The sequence below is a fragment of the Zootermopsis nevadensis genome, unplaced genomic scaffold (genome assembly GCF_977971745.1).
Source record: "Zootermopsis nevadensis isolate Lab colony 2312 unplaced genomic scaffold, Znev_1.0 Znev_ptg000021l, whole genome shotgun sequence".
NCBI classification, from domain to species: domain Eukaryota; kingdom Metazoa; phylum Arthropoda; class Insecta; order Blattodea; family Termopsidae; genus Zootermopsis; species Zootermopsis nevadensis.
This window is the reverse complement of record NW_028259153.1, coordinates 6,577,200-6,590,439: the sequence shown is the minus strand read 5'-3', so window position 1 is coordinate 6,590,439 and position 13,240 is coordinate 6,577,200. Positions and strand designations below refer to the sequence as shown.

The window sequence follows — 13,240 nt, the reverse complement described above, 5'->3', positions numbered from 1 at the left end:
AAGAGAAGGAGAACTATCCCAGAGATATTTGTGGAAAAGTGGAAGAGGACATAAAAAAGGGAAAGATAGAAACAGCATAGAAATGGTGAAAACCTTTTTTGGAAGCTGCAGGTACCCAGGAAATTCAGTAAGAAGTGAAAATGGTGAAATCCTTTATGGCGAGGAACTTGTAACAAAAAGATGGAAAGAGTACATTGAAGAGTTTTATCAAGGAGAGATAAGTGATGAAACAACTATTGAACTAGAAACTGAAGTAGATGATGAACTTGAAGATCGTATAACGGAAGAAGAATTTGAACTAGCATTGAAATCACTGAAAGACAAGAAAGCACCGGGGATTTATGAGATACTCATCAAGGCGGGAGGAGAGAGACTGGAAAAGAGATTGTACGATCTGATCTGTGATATCTATGTACAAGGGAAAGTATCCGCAGATTTTGAGAAAAGCATCATAGTTCCTATCCCAAAGAAAGCTGGTGCAAGTACATGCGAGCAGTACCGAACACCAAGTCTAGTAACGCCTGCCACCAAAATTGTTACAACCATTATTCTTCGCAGGATGGAAAAGAAGATCGAACGTAGACTGACGGAAGACCAGTTTGGATTCTGGAAGGGCAGAGGCAGTTCTAGCTTTGAGATTAATTGTAGAGAAGGACAAGGAAACCTTTATTGCATATGTTGATGTTGAGAAAGCATTCGACAATGTTAAATGGGGGTTGGTGTTTGAAATACTGAGGAAAGCAGGCGTTAACTATAGAGATCGAAGAATAATTTGGGAATTGTATGGGAATGAATGGGCTGTAATCATTCAAGGGAGCCAACAGGAAGAGGCAAAAGTCAACAAAGGGGTGATGCAAGGATGTGCGCTATTTCCTATAATATTTAATGCTCTTGATAAAGTCAGAGATGAAATCACTGTAGGAGTGAACATACAAGGAGAGACGATAGACATGCTCCGATTTGCAGATGATATTTCAATATTGGCAGAGAGTGGACAAGACCTCGCAAATATTCTGAATAGATGGAAGGGATTATGGGGAAGGAGTACAAAATGAATATAAACAAAAGAAAAACTAAAGTTATGGCTTGCAACAAGGATGGAGACGTGCATGCACGAATATCTGTAAACAACCGGATGATAGAGGACATATTTGGGGAGTAAGATCACTAAGGATGGGCGAAGCAAGAGAGAGGTAGGCTGCAGAATCAACCAGGCAAAAAATGCATTCAATATGAAGAAAAGGCTATTGACCTCGGATAATATCAGTGTTGAGACTAGGAAGAGGAGTATTGCGCTGTTTGGGAGTGAAAGAAAAGAAAAGATTGGTCTCCTTTGAGATGTGGTGTTATAGAAAAATACTGAAAATAAGATGGGTGGATAAAGTTATCAATGCTGAAGTATGCAGAAGGATAGGTGAGAATGGAAGCCTGTGGAAAATGTTGACTAAGAGAAGAGATGAACTGATTGGCCACGCCTTACGACACGAAGGGCTGTTAAAAACCATTATAGAAGGGAAGAGATGTATAGATGACTACAGTACATAAAACAAATCATTGGCGATGTAGGCTGCCAGAGCTATCAAGAAATGGAAAGGAAGGCAGAAAGGAGATCGGAATGGAGAACTGCTGCAAACCAATCTTAGGATTTAATACTTTAGAAGAAGTAGTAGTTTATACTTAATTGAAACCAAATGAAAGTGGGGTTTTTTGTTGATAACATACTGCTTGGTGCAAAATAATTATTTTCCTTGAGCAATAGCAATGAGTGGCTCTTTGGATTTGATTGAAAATCATATAAATTGTGTAGGTCATTCCTAAGTGTGTGTTTAGTTGATATGCTACAGAGAAAAATATTTCCCATTTTGAATGTTAACATTAAGTATTTTATTTGTAATCAAATCACATTTTTTATCAGAAACTTAACCTGTAACAGTATTTCTCACAGTGGTACTTATCTGTCATTAAAGCTACAGTGAGACCAAAAAATCACAAAAGAAGAAACTGAAACAGTTTGAATTGGATGGTGTTCTTTAACTGTACAGGCAGACCTGCTGCATGTAGAAGCTGGCTTGTCAGAGCAGCAGAGGGACCTGAACCTGAGCTCTAAACATCTCCTACTCCTTACTGATTGTCTTCTCCAGTCACATCGCTTTGCTAAGGCCTTCAATTCGAATCTTGAACAACGGAACCTACTCTGGAAAGCAGGTCAGCAAATTATATTAAAATGCTATATTTAGATTTAAAACAGTTCCTTTGTTATCAGCTGTTACATTTTAGAAACATTCTGTATTTAGAAGTTTTAAATTAAACCTCTATATTAAAACATTTTACTGAGATATTTTTCTCATTGTCAACCAGATTAATGAAGTTCATTGATTGAAGCATATCAATTTAATCATGTATCTAAACTCTTATGGGGTGAATAGTTTGTATTTCATCTTCCCAGGTCATTGCAGATGCTATATTGAGGGTCCGTATGTATTGGAATCCATATATAGGACAGGCAATAGGTGGCAAGTGGGAGAGCAGGCTGCCTGCAGCCAAAGTTGAACATTTCTGTGTCTGCAGGTTTCAGATGTAATGCAAAAGCAAACCTTTTGAAGCAGGAGACTCAGAGTCTAGCTCGTGTACTTCGGATCCTGTTCAAAATGCACGGCGATGAAACGAGGCAGGACGCGTGGCCGACCATCCAGCAGCGCCTTATTGCGGTATGTAGCGAAGCATCGGAGTACTTTCTGTGCCTCCGATACGAGGCTCACCCTGATTCTTCTCCTCCTGGTCCTTAGAAGGACATTCAAGACATCTGATATCAGTGTAGGATAAAACAAAGCTGTCCCACTATACACCATGTAGGCGCTTGGGGGGAGCTCTTACTCATTCCTGACTTTGGCACTAGATGGGGGTGAGTGGTCAGCATCACACCCCAGCCACACTTTTCTTACGGGAAGAGGACCCCTAACACTCATTAGATAGGAGGCTGGATGGACCTCAGAGCTGGTCTGGATGCAGAGGCTGAAATAAAATTCCTTTGCCTCTGCTGGGCATTGAACCCCAATCATGTAGTCTCTATTCACACACTGTAATGACTGAGTATTTGTATCACTTCAATCTTTGTTGTTTTGTGGCACCCAACCTGGTTCCATTGCTGTTGCAGTTGCTGGATGCAGTCACTATATAAGAACTTTCAGTCTGAAAATTGTAGCTCATTTGAAATTGATAATTTTATTTATTTTCCAGTTTGCAGCCCATACATCCAGTTGCTATCCCCTCCTCTGTCAAATTACGTGTTTTGACTTGGAACCGGAACTTCGTCCTGTATCACGCCGATTCTTTTCGCGTATCGGACCAGTTTTCAACATTGCGCTGGGAAGTCGGAAAGGGGGCGTACCGTGATGCTGTGGGACTGGGCGAACTTGTACTCGCCCATCAATCATTACCAGCTGGAACATCCAGAAAACTACAGTTTGGAGATGTCGTGCCCTTCACCGAATCTAGGTCATGATGTGAATGACAGGGAGGGTTGAGCCTGACCTCACAGCTTTAAAACATTGTTTGAAAGTTGATACTTTTTTTCTGCCTTCAGTTATTCATCCTTCCATCTGTGTATCAGACCTTATGTCTTCAAGCTCTGTTCTTGTGTCGTTCTCTGCCCGGCGGACACACACGGACTCTCCGCCCCACTGCCTCATGAAGGCCTCGAAGCCAGCGACTCCAAAGATCGCGGAGATGGCAGAGATAGGTCACTCCGAGCCACGAGGCATGGCATTAACTTTTTTCAATTTGCCTACTCAATGTAGTAAGTCCCATCTTGAATTTCCTTCAAAGAAACTCAGATATTCCCTAGGCCTACCTGAAAATGACTCGACGTTGCGGTAGCCGTGACGTCGATAGAGGTGCCCCGAATCAACTCAGTTTGGATGTATCATGATTTGAATTTCAACATTCTGTATTAACTAGCTTTCTAAATGGAGAAAAGCCACGAACTCTGAGTGCCCATGTCCATGATTAGGTAATCGAGCCAGCAAATGAACTTGATTCCACGTGGAAACAAAGCACCGGGTGTTCCACGAGAACTGAATAGTATTCACGTGCATCTAATGCAGGCATACTCTGTAAAAAATAAGTGGAATCACTACAATATGGCTGACACATTTCAGAAGGCCACGCTTGGCCACTGCACGCACGTACAATGGGAATTTGAGACTGTTGGTGGAATGCATTGAAACTGACACATGGAAATGCAGTGTAAATCTTTGTAAACATCTTTTCTTTTTATTTGCTCTCTACTTAAATTCAAGTTACATACAGGAATTTGTATCATAATGGACTAAACAAAGAAATCAGTACTGAGATACACTTAAACAAAGAAACTGTATTATTCATGCAGGATTTGAGGTTTTCAGAGCGGTGAGTATGAAAATTGCTGACTTCTGGGTTGTTGCGCCGTGTAGTCTGGTTGATTTCCACCGATGTTTTTGAGATACATGCTGCCTTCATCATCTGGGTGATAAATATACACCACTAGACACGCCCACGCTCTCCTATTGGTCGCCAACGACGCTTGAGTTGCTCCGATTGGCTCGGATCAGGCTACTCCGGTTACTCACCGGTCCCTATTAACCTGGTCCTTTCCGCTCGATTGGCACATTCATCGTCCTAATGACGGAGGCAGCAAGGACCTCTGAAACTTCGGTGGAAATCTACCAGACTACACGGCGCAACAACCCAGAAGACACCCATCTTGTGTATTAATCATTTTTACTAGAGCTTATAATATCTTGAAACGTAGAAGTTAGGCCGATTGCAAGAGACGCAGAGCAATTTATGGAAATTTTCAAAAGGAATTTAGTTCCGTGATTCACCTCAAGCGGATTTGGCGATAACCGTTCACGACTAGAGGTTTACACGAAATGTAATATAAGGAGTTATTAGAAAATCTTATTGGTGCCAGTCTTAACGGTGAGTGAAGTTCCATGTCAATATCCAGGTCCATTTTAGAGGATTCTGGAACATTAACTACGCCGTAAGAAGAATCAGTTTCGTTAAGTGAAGTGAAAAAATCCAGATTAAAATAATCGAAGAGCTGAACGGTTGGAGATCTTTGTTTGCGGAAATTGCGGTTGTAGACAGACGGTTTCATGGTTCCATAAAAGAATAAATAGCCATAATTCTGGTGATTCTCATTATAAAGAGAAGGTACAATGTATTTTAATGCTAACATGTAGGGTGGTTTCAGAATTAGCAGTTCTTTTTCGTGGTGAATCTTCTCGAGGAAGAAATGGTTCCTGCCGTCGATTAGTTGGCGCATGCGCAGGTATATCGGCCTCGGCTCTTCGCTCCGCTGATTAGGTTGAGCATGAGATGAAGGCAGGGAATCGAACCACGTGTACGGCATTCTGTAAGAAACACAAACACAGATTAAACGATTGTGCCGTGTTCAGTGCAGGGAATTGAAGTGGGTGCAAAATTCCAGGGACCTTCGGCTACGTCACACGAAGAGGTCAAGAGGGACGAAGGCGCCATGTGCTCTGTTACTTTCCCTCAGACTCCCCTATCCAGATTTCTGGATTTCAACGAAATTTCTTTGTCTGTTTGTAACTGCAACTAAGCTCGGAGATATTTTGCGGAAATCAAGCTCAGGCCATGCATAAGGCAGAGGTCCGTGGTCTAAGTTGTGCTCAAAGAATTGTCATACGACAAATGTTGTGATTGTATGTAACCACAATCTGACATCGGGAGGCTCCCACCTAGCAGAAACTGCACCCCCGAGGACAGTGGGTTATCGCTGTGTCAAGCACAGAGAATCACCGTACGCTATTCAAGATTACAGAACCTCATAACCTGATAAGGCGTTTCAAAATACCCGAAGAGCGCACATAAAAGTGCAAGAACAACGATTTTCACTATAACAGATTCTTGATATGGCAAATGTTCCAAAATCCTTTCGAGGAATCAGATTTACAAAATGAAGTACTCGTTAAAAACTTTCGAATTTATCGTCCAGTGGGGGGCTCTTAAACTGAGGGGGTGTGGCTGGGCAGCGACCCATTTTGACAACCGTTTACCTCGCACGGTTTTCGACACGGACACATGCCGTTTTTTTTTTGGAACACCAAGTGCAACAGACAGACAGACAGACGTAAAGAACACGCTGCCAATAACTTATCCTGTTTTCACGTTGAAGTGCTATGCTTTATGCCTGTCAGCAATCGACTGGGATTCTTCGAACGAAGAAACAAAAGTCATAAAACAGTGGACAGTCGTTCATGGAGGTTTCGCTTTTACGGAGTCTCACGAGAAACTCAGCGAGAGAAACCTCGATCAAGATAACAGTCTCCGGGTTCAGATTTGATATTTCTTCTTGCAAACGCAAATTCACTCTCGGCAACGAAAAAGATGATTCAGAAGAAACAGCAAAATTGCTCGATTAAGGGAAGTGAACAGACGATGGCTCTCGGCTGGAATAAACGTAGGTTTTAGTAATCTGCGTTTACGTAATTTCAGGATTACGTCTGACTGAACAAGTCGCTGTGACTGACGGCATCAGTTTCGGGTTGAGCAATAATTTATAGCACGGCGAGAAAGACGCATTTTTACTGTAAAGCTTTTAAGATTTCTCTTGAGCTTTCCTTCCGCTTTGAACACAGAAGATTGTACCAAGCATCCAAAAATATCGTAAGAATACTTCAGACCTGTTTAGGGACTCCAGTTTTGTAGCCGAGGATTTTTCAAGCGACTCTGAGTAACTTCAATATTCTGACTTCGCCATTGGACCTGACCCTGAAACGAGGCTTTCTCAAAAGTGTTTTGCAAAACTGAAAGCGTACGAATACAATCGCACAGCCACAGTGCGTTGGACCTATTTTGCGGGCGCTGTCACTCAGCCACGAGTGAAGGACACCACCACTGCGCTCTCTGGAGACCGACAATCTAACTCAACTCACTGGTAGGAGAACCCGCAGGTCCAACGCCGACAACACCAAAGTACGAAACCGCCCACGATCCTGCGCCAACTTCGTCTATTTGGCATCCCACCTCCCTTCGATCCATCTTGATATTATCCTCCCATCTCCTTCCTGGTCTGCCCAGTGGTCTACTTCCAGAAGGATTCCCTTCCAAAATTCCGTACTCACCCCTTGACCCCTACCCCCTGCGTGTCTGGAGTCCGACTGTGTTGTTAATTCGCATTAGAAACTTAAGATGGCGAGGTCTTTATTGATTAAGGGATTTCCCTATCGCGGGGCCCCAGGTTAATGTTCACTTCCTTACCTATAATGAGCCTCGATGTTGCATTCCGTTCCATTGACTGTCACCGCCTCCTCGTGTGGGGTAATCCCGACTTGTTTCAGCACCAATCTAGGGCAAAGGTCAATAACATTTGCCCCAGAGATGGAATAATCGCTTTTAAATTTCTCAGTTCTCTTCTTGACGTTGTTCATGAATGTCCTGCACAGACGATGCAGTTTGATGACTTTGTTTACCGGATTTGGGTTAAGCATGGCTACCCCCAAGAGGGTTGGCGAATTGTGGGCCAATCGCAGGAACCTGAGGAACCCGTCCAGCACCCTGCCGGCGTAGAAGCACCCCGGAAGTCCAGAGCCGGAGTAAGGGCTGTTAATGTGTCTCCAGGTAACGGCTCTGACCACGCGGTACTGCAAACAAACAGAGCAACTGTAAGAGGGGCAGCTGACCACATCGGCTGTCAACTTAAGTAACGATGACTCTCGTTTCCTTCAGTTCGCAAGTATTAAATCCTGATGCCGTTATTCAAGTAATGACCAGCTGTTTACAAACTCTGCAGTTGGTATGTCGTCGTTTAAATCATCGACGAATAAACAATGGATGTTGCTTTGGGTGGTTTTACTGTTCATACTATTTGTAGCCGACTCTTCTTTATAAGGAAAGTAAGGAGAACGGAGACCGGTGGAGGGCCTTGGTTAATTCGGTGATGAACCTTTGATTACATAAGCCATCTGATTAGTTAAAACTGGGTTGCAATTTTAAGCTGACAATGTGGAAACAAGGAGGAAGCATATTGGAAATATCACTTCCGTTTTATCAGTGATTTGGTTTCCGTGTTTCTAACTAGTTACTTAACTAAATGGATGCCTTACGGAACCCGAAGTTTCATCACCGAATTAACCAAAGCCCTCCACCGGACCCTGTCCTGGGTCAACAAAATCCAGTTTCCTTCAACTCTCATCTTCCATAGATCCCGCCTGACATTATCCTCCCATCTACGTCTAGGTCTCCGCAGCGGTCTCTTCCCCTCAGGCTTCCAAACCAATACCCGGTGCAAACCTCTCGCCCCATCCATGCGCGCTACATGCCCCACCCATCTCATTCTTCTCGACTTAATCACCCTCACAATACTGGGGGAGGAGTACATATTTTTAAGCTCGTCATTGTGCAGTTTTCTCCACGCCCCATCGTCTTCTCTCCTAGGCCCAAATATCCTCCTCAACACCCGATTCTCAAACACCTGCAATCTGTGTTCCTCCCTCTGAGTGAGAGACCATGTTTCGCACTCATACAAAACAACAGGCAAGATTATTATTTTGTATAGTTTAATTTTTGGGTTCTTAGAAATCAGACGGAAATAAAAAGTATTTTGAACTGAGAAGTAGCAATTTCGTCGTGAATATAATTTTGATTCGTCATTGTTTTTTTACTGTTCCGAAAGACGCTTACATAGTAACAGTATCAGAACTGTAACCTGATTGTCGACCGGTTTCTAGGTCGCTGACAATTTACTCTGGTCGATTAAAGACTCAAAGTCGCGTTCATTGCTGTCGTAAACCACGTGCACTCTTAGCTTCGTGTTGTTTATGTGACGAGCAGTCCTCGGCCTTGAGCAGTTTTCAGAAGCGCGTCCGAATCTGCCCCGTCTCAGTCCGCGTCAAACAACAGGAGTTACGCGTTTCTTTTAGAAGCAGAAATGTTAAAACCCTCGTCAACACTATTAAGGTTTTGTTCGTGACTCAGTGCGCTTCAATTTCCTGCGAGTTGTTACAAAGATTCAGTCCTTCCCCGCTTTCTTACCTGACGTTTCATAAGCATCAGTGCAATGTAATGTTGATCCATTAGCAGTTGTTGTTCAGTTGGTCGACCTTGTCCTACACGGGGCAAGTGATTCACCCTAGCTGATCTGAAAGGCTGAGTGTTTACCAGAAGTTCTTCCAATGTTCGACCTTCTTCAAAACGAGACACGGCGTCCACCATAGCTCGATCAATCTTGGCACCCAAGGTCGAGAACCCCTGATTGAGAACTAAAGTGGCGACTTCGCAGAATCGTCTGCACACGGGCCTCACACGTCTAGCCAAGTCATCGTAAGAGCAGTTTTCGAAAATGCGAGCCAGCGCCTCTGGCGGCAAGTCCGTGATGTGCAGTCCAGAGGGATCCTGTTCCTGTTGACTGCAGGATCCAACTTTATCCGGCCTTTCGTTGCGACGTTCAAGTTTTGACTTGATATAGCGAATAAACTTGTTCATCCCGAAATATTCCTGGTGGTTAAATTATTTTATCTGAGTTAAATATTCACGGTCTACGATTAATCGCTTGTTCACGTTTCTCGCCACACAAGACGTCAACTAGCCGTTTATAAGAGACAGTCGACAATGAGAAGCAGTAATTATAGTACAACAATGCACTGACGTCACGTCTCGCAGTTTACACTTCCAACAATCAGTTTGATCACCAAGTTATGTATTGTCGTAAGGGTACAACGATCCTGAACCAACTGCATCAGTTTAACATCGTGTAATAAGAGAACATTATCTCGTTCGGTAGAATTGAAAGGCTTCGACGTAAATCGTTCCTTCGTTGGCTTTTTCAAGGCGGGCTACGTACTGCGAGGTAGACCCACTATGAAACCTGTCGTTTGGAGTAGGCGACCGGTTTAAATCGGCCACGTCAAAAAGCATTACCGCATTTATAATCCAGCGGTCTGTGCGTCAGAACCCACTTCAAAACGCATGAAGGCAGCGTGGACCTCTGAAATGTTGTTGGACATCTACCAGACAACACAGCACAACAACCCAGAAGACAGCGATCTTCAGACTCACCGCCATGAAAACCTCAAATCCCACATAGTCTACTAGTACACTGGCAGAATATTGACTGTAGAAATTAATGTGTTTGCCTTGACAAACTCAGTGCACAACTGTTATCACTATGAGTACTTTGCCATCTAGTGAGGGAAAAATTATCACAAACTTCACCTACAGTCAGTATCAGCCATCAGTGGATTTCAAGAGAAGAATTTTATACACTCAGCAGTTCAATATGACTAATTAATTTGGTGAAAGCTCAATGGATTTCAGTGAATTTCAGTTTAAAGATGTCTGTTCAGGATTTACAAATGAAACTGAAAGCCTTAAACCGTCAAGTTCTGGATGAAAGTTTCCATCGTTTTAATGTGTACTGTACCAGTTACCAATCTGTGTTATGTAGGAGTGTATAAGTGTACAGACTAGATGGAGGGGTGAAGGCATCAGCAGAAGTCAACTTGGATCAGCCAAGCACTCACCTGAGATGAAAGCAGCAACCGCTGTAAGCTCCATTCCATAAGCCAAGATGGAACAGAACCAGCCTTTTGTGGGCCATTCATATTTCTTGCCTCAGCCTTCCAGAACAAAGGAGACTCTTAAGTCACATTAAGATTGAATGTTTCTTTGGTGTCAAAACTATTACCTGATGTGTTTATACTTTGGGTTTGAGCAGCTGTTGAGAGTAAAGGGGGGTTCACACGGAGTGGTGGACCAGGCGAGAACACTGCTCTATTTGAGTGAGTCACACGACCTGCTTAATAACGCCGGTCTCCAGTCCCCACTTGACTTCGCAAATGCTTCTTCTCGCCTTCAGAGTCACGGTGTTTGAAAATGGCACACGACTGACTTGGTCGTGATCACTCCAACATGCCGGAGTGGTTACGACCGCTGTCTTCAAGGTCGTATACTACCAACTGTGCAACGACCACTAGTTCCCACTCGGTAGTGAGCACGACCTCCGGTGCTCTTGGTCGTGTTCTCGCCTGGTCCACGACTCCGTGTGAACCCCCCTTATGATGTAGAGTAATTCTATGTTGACTGAGGTCACATCTCAAGTGTAACGAGTTTGTCATCAAACACCATATGGCATGTAAGCCCTGATGACGGAGGCAGTATGACCTCTGAAACGTTGGTTAACATTGACCAGACCACACAGCGCAACAACCCAGAAGACAGGAATCTTCATACTCTGATGACGGAGGCAGTATGACCTCTGAAACGTTGGTAAACATCGACCAGACTACAAAGCGCAACAACCCAGAAGACAGAAATCTTCATACTCATCGCCCTGATGAAGGCGGCAGTATGACCTCTGAAACGTTGGTTAACATTGACCAGACCACACAGCGCAACAACCCAGAAGACAGAAATCTTCATACTCTGATGACGGAGGCAGTATGACCTCTGAAACGTTGGTTAACATCGACCAGACTACACAGCGCAACAACCCAGAAGACAGAAATCTTCATACTCATCGCCCTGATGATGGAGGCAGTATGACCTCTGAAACGTTGGTAAACATCTACCAGACTACACAGCGCAACAACCCAGAAGACAGAAATCTTCATACTCTGATGATGGAGGCAGTATGACCTCTGAAACGTTGGTAGACATCGACCAGACTACACAGCGCAACAACCCAGAAAACAGAAATCTTCATACTCATCGCCCTGATGATGTAGGCAGTATGACCTCTGAAACGTTGGTAAACATCTACCAGACTACACAGCGCAACAACCCAGAAGACAGAAATCTTCATACTAAGAATCGCCCTGATGATGGAGGCAGTATGACCTCTGAAACGTTGGTAAACATCTACCAGACTACACAGCGCAACAACCCAGAAGACAGAAATCTTCATATGGCATCTCGCTTGAACTTAACTTTCCAGAATGATTCATTTTCTGATTCACCTGTGCCAGAGAAATCGAGAATTTTGTATGATGAACCGTTTCTATAACAAAGCTGCACTTAACTGGTTATTTCAGACATTTAAAGAATGAATCGCTGAGCACAGTGGATATTTCTGGCACACAATATAAGTGTTGTTTTCTGATTTCAGTGTTTTTTTATTCTTAGACCATGTATCAGGAACACGTTGCTTGGCTTTTTGATCACTCTGTATATACTAATTTTATTTGTCACTTAGCCTTCCAGTTAAATCAACGCCATTTAAAGAAAGTTGTTTATGACAAAGGAAAAGTGTGTTCACATAAGTGAGAATGTTGACCAGGAGCTATCAGTCAGTGCAAGCCGAATTTTGGCCATAATTAGGGTTTTGGAGATGTATTAACATTGTAACTTTATTATCTAAATCTGAAATTATTCTATTTGGTTTACTATTCCCCTACTGAAACCCAAGAGATTGATTTTGAATGAGTGTGAATGGCCTCTGGCGCGGTATAAAACCCCGTAAGCCAACAAGATATTGAATGGCCTCGGGCGTGGTGTGAAAACCCGTAAGCCAACAAGAGATAAATTGAAAAGACGGATGTATCGACTTACAACACAGTGGTGTATCTTGGATGTGTGATACAAAAATCAGACTGATTTTGTAGTAATGAGATGTATCATGACTTTGTATGGTAAATGCTATCCACATATTTTATAGTTTCATTTGGTTGAAAAATTAGGAATTTGGGGGAAGACACATTCCTGTTAGTCACATGTTGGGCATTTGTTTTTTGTGTGGGAATGAGTATTTATTTTTCCCCAAGGAGTCACATTTATTTCAGAACAGGCTGTAGAAGCCACACACCAGGCAGCGCTCAGCATTCTCACACCTGACCAAACTGTTGTCTTTGCATGACTTTTACTCAGTTCCTTCCTTTGTCTTAAGAGACCGTGTGTGAGGTGATGTGGGACCTGCACTTGCAGCAGAAATCCTAACACCAAAATTTGTGCTGAAGAACCCCATTTCAGTTTGTCTTATGCCTGGTGAGGTACTGCCTATTGGTTGGCTGGCTGACAATTAAGTTGTTGCTCATCCTTGCTAGTCCTCCAAAGAGAAGGCATATATTTAAAGTTGTAAAATACATGATAGATCTGTTTTGTGTGAATTTTGGGAAAACATTAATGGGAGTCTATCAGCACATTCAGTCAGGAGAGAGTGTAGAAGGAAATGATCAGTAGACATAAATTGTAAGTGATTATAGAAGTTTGTTTTGTTCAATAAACCAGTTCCTATGTA

At 43.1% G+C, this 13,240-nt stretch overlaps 2 protein-coding genes and 1 long non-coding RNA gene across 3 annotated transcripts; 2 read left to right on the top strand and 1 right to left on the bottom strand.

Annotated features, from left to right (window-relative positions):
• Positions 1-82: 82 nt before the first annotated feature.
• LOC147873144 (uncharacterized) lies at positions 83-682 on the top strand. Its single transcript, XM_087352603.1, has one exon. The coding sequence runs from the start codon at positions 83-85 to the stop codon at positions 680-682; it is 600 nt and encodes a 199-aa protein (XP_087208729.1).
• A 1,887-nt stretch (positions 683-2,569) lies between these two features.
• Positions 2,570-13,240, top strand: LOC147873142 (uncharacterized). Its single transcript, XR_015536257.1, has 2 exons — positions 2,570-2,708; positions 7,630-13,240. It is a non-coding gene; the product is annotated as an uncharacterized LOC147873142 (long non-coding RNA).
• On the bottom strand, positions 3,645-9,492 carry LOC147873143 (uncharacterized). The gene is made up of 3 exons (XM_087353137.1): positions 9,043-9,492; positions 7,270-7,652; positions 3,645-5,396 (listed from the first exon to the last, which is right to left on the bottom strand). Exons 1-3 carry the CDS (start codon positions 9,490-9,492, stop codon positions 4,859-4,861), a joined length of 1,371 nt encoding a protein of 456 aa, XP_087209263.1. The 3' UTR covers positions 3,645-4,858.